Genomic DNA, 6,635 nt, shown 5'->3' with positions numbered 1-6,635 from the left:
AAAAATGGTTGATTACAGGAAGACAATGGATGCATTCGTTGGTTTGAACTATTAAATCTTGATTCATTGCACGTATATGAAGACTGTGTATCATTTTGGCTAACCTTGATAAAGCTAACACCTATTGGCGTGTAAAACATGTAAATCTTGTTGTCCAGCACCATGTTCTTATTATTTCCAATTCATTCGCATTTCCAGCGATAACAATTAATTTTCTTTTTGCCCAATTGGATACGGCACACCATGCGACAATAGGACCAACCAGGCTACAATACGACAACAAGACCAAAACTCTCTCTAATAAAGGGGTATTGATGAAGGAACCCTCACCGTACAGTCTGAGGAAGTGAGACGCAGAGTCTCAGACACCCCTAGTCCTCCTCTCCTTTATCATTTTTTTGTTTTTTTTTTGACCTACCGATAATCAATTGAAATCATTTTCAGGTCTTTCATCATTCGTCACCTCATTTATTAACAGCGTCATCAACACTCTCCCCAAGGTTAATTCGTCCTTCTCCTCCAAACAAAATTGCTGTTTCAGGTAAGTAACCTGACTTTTGTTGTTTCCTCATGGTGCAGTGAAATACTATCTCATTGCTTCTTCTCATTAACAAAGTTTAATTAGTGTTTGATCTACAGTAATGGGTTTTGGTTTTCTTTTCTTTTTCCTTTTACAATTTTTTTTGTCTCACAACACTGGCCCTAGTCATGGGGTCTACTCAACATGCAGTAATTTTAATGGTTGTCGACAAATAAAATTTCTTGGATGTAAAAATGAGAATGTTTACTGTTTGAGGTTCGTGTTCATAAATCATGATCAAAGTTTCTTCTAAGCCTAAGTTAGTTAGCTACCTCATGTGTATTGCCTGGATGTTTCTGCACCTGGGATTTTTCTTTAATCGTGGATGTTTTAGTTGTTCTAATTGAAACCCTTGTTTCCTTTTTAGTTCTTAATTAATGAAGCCTATGTGCTTTGGTGAAACCCTTGTTTCATTTCAGCATTTCTTAAATGTGGGTTTTGAGTTCTTCTTTCTGAACTGTACAATTTTGGTCTTCTTTGGACTAGTATAATTTTTTTCCCGTAAATCAATTCTGGATGGCTGTTGAGTACCCTCATTACACTCATTTTCTTGTTTAGGATAATGGATTATGGTGGTCTAGATTCGTTTACACAAGCGATTGTTCATATGCTTGTATGTTTACATTTGTACTGATAATGTGATATTGTTAATGATAGAGCATACACGCTGTACTCTGACGATCTCTCTTTTTTACTGAACTATGTTGTTGCAGAATTGAAAAGAAAAGTTTGGCAGAAGGAGATTGATTTTTAAAGGAATGGCAACGAATGAAGTGACGGTGAGCGTTCTTCTTGATCATGGTGCACTTGTAAACAAGACAAATGGCCGAGTTAGACTTAGGTGCAATTACTGTGGAAAAGAGGTAAGCGGTTATTCTCGTCTCAAGCAACACTTAGGAGGAGGTATGCGTGGAGAAGTAACACCTTGTTTTAAAGTCCCGGAGGATGTCAAGGTACAAATGGAGAGCAGGTTGCCCAGAACAAAGAAAGCACATGTGAACAATTCTAGACAAGGTAAGAATGAAGCTGTTCTTGATTTTCATCATCATGGTACACTTGTAGATGGCGTCAAGAGGCGAGTTAGGTGCAATTATTGTGGAGAAGAAATAAATAGTTATTCTCTATTTTTGTATCACTTAGTCCGAATAGATGAATATGTAGTAGCATGTAATAAAGTTCCAGAGGATGTTAAGGTACATATGAGGAACAAATTGTTACCAGACACAAGGAAACAACATGAACACAGGGAAGTTCTTCAATGGTCCGATTCGAGTTCTTCTTTGATGAAGGATTCCAGCTCTGACGACTATTCCCCTGATGAATCAAGTTCTTCTTGGACGAGGGATTCCAGCTCTGACGACTCCTCCCCTGATGAAGCGAGTGTAGATGTTCGATATCATGCTACAGTTCTTGATACGAAAAAAGGTCGGGTTAGGTGCAATTATTGCGCAAAGGAGATGAATAATTATACTCGTTTTAGGCAACACTTAGGCGGAATACGTGGACATGTATCACCTTGTGTTGAAGTTCCAGAGGTTATTAAGGTGCAAATGAGGAAATACAGCCTACGCGCTTTATCACGGAAGAGGAAACACAGCGTTGTAGTTGAGTACTCTGGATCAGACCAAGTGGATGAGAAATTACAGGTTTTGCATAACCCCGAAACAGTAAACGAAGAAGTAGCTGAAGATGACTCACCTAGGCAAACCCAGAGGTGTGTCGGCAGATTCTTTTTTGCAAATGGAATTGATTTTAGTGCTGCAAACTCATCTACCTTCGAGAAAATGATACATGCTTTGGTTGGAGGTGGTTCCACGGCATATAAGGTCCCTAGTTGTGATGACCTCAAAGGGTGGATCCTAGAGGGAGAACTGAAAGCTATGCGAGAGCATGTGCAGGAAGTTGTGTGTTCTTGGGGAAGCACTGGGTGCAGCATATTGCTGGATGGGTGGACCGATGACAAAGGGAGAAATATGATTAATTTTATAGTTGATAGCCCACAGGGTCCCATATTCATGAAGTCGGCCGATTTCTCAGATTCCATTGGAGATGTAGATGCCATGATCTCACTGTTAAGTGGAGTTATTGAAGAGATAGGAGTACAGAATGTGGTTCAAATTGTCACATATACTACTGGGGGTTCAATGGAGGCAGTTGGTAAACAAATGACAGAGAAATATAAGAGTATATTTTGGACTGTTTGTGCATCTCACTGCATAGGCCTCATGTTGGAAAAGATAGGAATGTTGGGCACTGAGAGAGGAGTACTGGGTAAGGCAAAGACCATAACTAAGTTCATTTACAGCCATGAGACAGTTTTGAAGCTCATGAAAGAACACACTCTTGGGTTCGACCTAGTTAGTTCCTCCAGGATAAGATCAATGATGCCTTTTTTAATATTGGAGACAATTGAGTTTCAAAAGAATAATTTGAGGAAGATGTTCATTTCGCCGGAATGGAAGAACTTGACATTGGCTTCAACAGCTGATGGAAGGATGGTGGCTGATTTGGTCACAGGGGAGTCTTCTTTCTGGGCTGAAGTTGAGATGCTTTTGAAGGCAAGTACTCCGCTTATACGTGCTCTGCATCTACTTAATGGAGAAGATAGCAGACCCCAGTTAGGCTACATATACAGGACAATGGGCAGGGTCAAGGAGACAATAAAAAAGATGTATGAAGGAAGGAAAGCAGAATATCAACCTTTCTGGACAGTCATCGATGGGATTTGGGATGATCAACTTCATAGCCCTATCCATGCAGCAGGCTACTACTTAAATCCGGGTCTCTTTTACTTTAAAGATTTCTATGCTGATAATGAGGTTAAGGCCGGACTTCTGTGCTGCATCGTACGGATTGTGGAGGATGAACGTGAACAGGATTTGATAGCATTACAATTTGATGAGTATAGAAAGGCTAGTGGAGCTTTTGGCGATGGGGATGCTGTTGATCAAAGAGCAAAGATTGCTCCAGGTATGAAGAAAATTAACTCTAGGCTCCAACTTGTGGGTTATTTTTTGATTATTATGATATCTAGTTAGTTATAAACTAATTATCACCTATAGACCAAACCTTAGATCCTGAATTGATAATAGCATTTGCATTGTGATTGCTATTCTGCATTCAGCGAAGTGGTGGTCCCTGTATGGAGGCGAATGCCCTGAATTACAACGATTTGCTATAAGAATTCTGTCTCAGACCTGTACTGGTGCCTTAAGATATGGTTTGAAAAGGAGTCTAACTGAGGAACTACATATGAAGAAGGGAAGGAACTGTTTAGAGCAAAAACGGTTGACTGAGCTGACATTCGTTCACCATAATCTTCAGTTGCAAAATTTACCTGCTTCAAACTCACATTACACTGACATATTTCTTGAACCTATCGATCCAATGGATGAATGGATTGGCGGAAGTGGCATGGTAGAGAAAGCAGCTAAACAAAATGGTAATGTTTAAAATAGCTGGATGTTCGGTAGATAGTGACTGTCAACGGAGACAAAGAGTAATACATTGCAATTTTGAACTCCTATTTCCTACTTACTTTCGTTATCCACTTAAATCAAAGAGTTGTTGTTCCATGGAAAGAAAACTACAGAAACAGTATTAGAACAGATAGAGTTTGCACATAAAGCCAAGAAAATGCAGCGTCAGTGGCTTGAGGTGGTAATTACAAATTACATATATGATTGATTATTATCTATGAGTAACTTTAAATATCTACATATGTTATTTAACTTTATCAGGATTACTAATTTTACTCGGGAGGAGTTTAAATTAGATTTTGAAAGATACCGGCTAATGTAATACTGCAAGTGTTATTTATAAGGTTGAGATTCTCATTTTTATTTTCCTTATGTCTATCTTTTTTTCTTTTGTTATTTGAAATGTACCTTATACGTACTAGATTATGCCATCATGTTCGACTTTGTAATGCTTACTTGGTCACCAAAATGTTGCATTGTCGTACAAGATGACAAAAAATAGGGTCATTAAATAGTAATTTCCAAAACCCTTATCTCAATGATTAATTAATGTTAATGATTAGGTTAACTAAATTAAGCAAGATTAGTGATTTATAGTTAATATTTGGAAAATCAAAATAAAAAATTCGACTATTTTTTTTTTAAATTGAAGTTACAGCTAGGTTTCCTAACCTATCTAAAATATATGGCGGCAGTTCATACTTTCCCACCGTATACGAAGTCAGAGTAACTTACTGTTAAACTTTTCATAAAAAGCTCCACCTATCCTGCATTTAATGTATGCGGACGACCAGCTAAGCACTTATAAAGCATCGCGGGAAAGCAGAAACCGGCTCCAGAGACTACTTGAAACCTATAACTCTTCAGCAGGTCAGGAAATCAACACAACAAAATCCACAATAATACATCACCCAAGATTGCAACAATATCAGCTGGACGAAATCAAACAATTCTTTGACATGCCAACATTTACAACACCGCCAATATACCCGGGAGTACAATTCAAGCACGGGAGAATATCCAATCATATTTTTGAATCACTCCTTCAGCAGTTAGCACGAAAGGCTCAGGTATGGATGACTAAATGTCTTACTCAAAAGGGAAGGTTAGTACTCATAAAAACCTCCTTAATACCTACTTCCAACCACTTAATGCAGACACAACTATTCCCCACCCACATTCACAAACAAATAGATTGGATAGCTAGGAATTCTTTTTGGGGACATGATTCTTCAGTTAGAAAACTCCACCCATTAGGATGGACCAAACTAACAAACCAATAACGGTGGGAGATCTCGGCATCAGGAAAATTAACCAACACAATAAAGCCTTATTGAAGAAGAGAATCTGGAATATCCACAATCAACCCAATCCCATTTGCTCCAGACCATATAATGAGAAATATATCTGCAAAATAAACCGATTTTTCAAGGAAATACTCCAATTCATTCCTCATCTAGCCCACAATGGAAACAAATGACCTCCCTAATCCCTACAATGCAACAGTTCATATTCCATCAAATCGTAAACAGTTCTGACACTCCTATCCAAGCAAATTGGATTCCTCAAGTACAAAATTTTGACCCCACTCACTGCTACCCAATCCAGTCAGTGACAGATCTCATCGACCTTATTACCCACACCTGGAATCATGATCAATTGAATCACCTACCACCAGATGCACTCCAACACATTATTAATATCCACATTCCCCAAAACATGCCCCAGGACAGGATCCTATATGGCCACAATCAAAATATAGAAAATACACAACTGCCACTGGCTACAACTGTCTAATTCAACATGACAACCATCACAACCTAAATCCCCTACCACCCACCAAATTCCCGTGGAAATTACCCTGTCCACCAAAAATTCAGCTTTTCTTGTGGAAAGCTATAAATGAAGGTATGCCGACCTATTCCGTTTTACAGCTTATCAATCTCACTAACTCCAACCAATGCCCCAGCTGCAATACTGAACCAGAAACATCAGAACATATGCTTATTCACTTCCCAATAGAGACAACTTCCTAAAACAACCTTTTATCTTCTTTATCAACAACCCAAACCAACATTTTCTCTCACATATCCATACACAACCAATCAACCATTTCTCAGATTTTACAACAAGCTAGCCATACCCAATCAATATCAACTTTATGCTTTCTCTTCTGGATCCTTTGGACATCCAGAAATGATTTGGTTTTCAACCAATACCATACAACTCCAGATAACATTCTGGCACAGACATGGAAGCAACAAGAATTCGAATGGAAAAAAAAGGTAATTCCCACGATTTTACCTGGAGATCCACCGATTACATCCACTACAATAAATACCAGATCAACAAACAACAATACTAGCAGGATGGAACAGACCGGAACCAGACTGGTTAAATATCAACACCGATGGGGACGCGAGGGGACATCCAGGAATGACGGGAGAAGGATTTATTTGCAGGGATTCGAGTTCTCAGGTTATGATGGCTCTAGCACAACCTCTGGGAATAACTACGGCTCTTGTAGCTGAAATGTGGGAAACTCTTCTAGCTTCAAGGACGACGACGGAAAGAAA

General features: G+C 38.8%; 1 protein-coding gene across 3 annotated transcripts; it reads left to right on the top strand.

The window, feature by feature from the left end:
- Nucleotides 1-358: 358 nt before the first annotated feature.
- LOC113299122 lies at nt 359-4,424 on the top strand. Of its 3 annotated transcripts, XM_026548069.1 has the most exons (4): nt 359-541; nt 1,294-1,594; nt 1,763-3,550; nt 3,705-4,424. In XM_026548069.1, exons 2-4 carry the CDS (start codon nt 1,339-1,341, stop codon nt 4,031-4,033), a joined length of 2,373 nt encoding a protein of 790 aa, XP_026403854.1. In that variant the 5' UTR covers nt 359-541; nt 1,294-1,338; the 3' UTR covers nt 4,034-4,424. The 3 variants fall into 3 exon arrangements, with proteins under 3 accessions (XP_026403854.1, XP_026403852.1, XP_026403853.1); XM_026548067.1 differs by having other exon boundaries at nt 1,294-3,550; XM_026548068.1 differs by lacking the exon at nt 359-541 and adding an exon at nt 718-796 and having other exon boundaries at nt 1,294-3,550.
- Nucleotides 4,425-6,635: the final 2,211 nt, after the last annotated feature.

The sequence above is a fragment of the Papaver somniferum genome, chromosome 7, assembly GCF_003573695.1.
Source record: "Papaver somniferum cultivar HN1 chromosome 7, ASM357369v1, whole genome shotgun sequence".
Classification (NCBI taxonomy): domain Eukaryota; kingdom Viridiplantae; phylum Streptophyta; class Magnoliopsida; order Ranunculales; family Papaveraceae; genus Papaver; species Papaver somniferum.
Note: the sequence above shows the minus strand (reverse complement) of the source record. Positions and strands in the feature narration are given on the sequence as shown.

What these genes read in the sequence shown, in the direction of transcription:
- LOC113299122 (XM_026548067.1), top strand. Translation starts at nt 1,339, where the DNA reads ATGGCAACGAATGAAGTGACGGTGAGCGTTCTTCTTGATCATGGTGCA. An exon ending in AAGAGCAAAGATTGCTCCAG is followed by an intron (nt 3,551 to 3,704) that starts GTATGAAGAAAA and finishes TTCTGCATTCAG; the next exon opens with CGAAGTGGTGGTCCCTGTAT.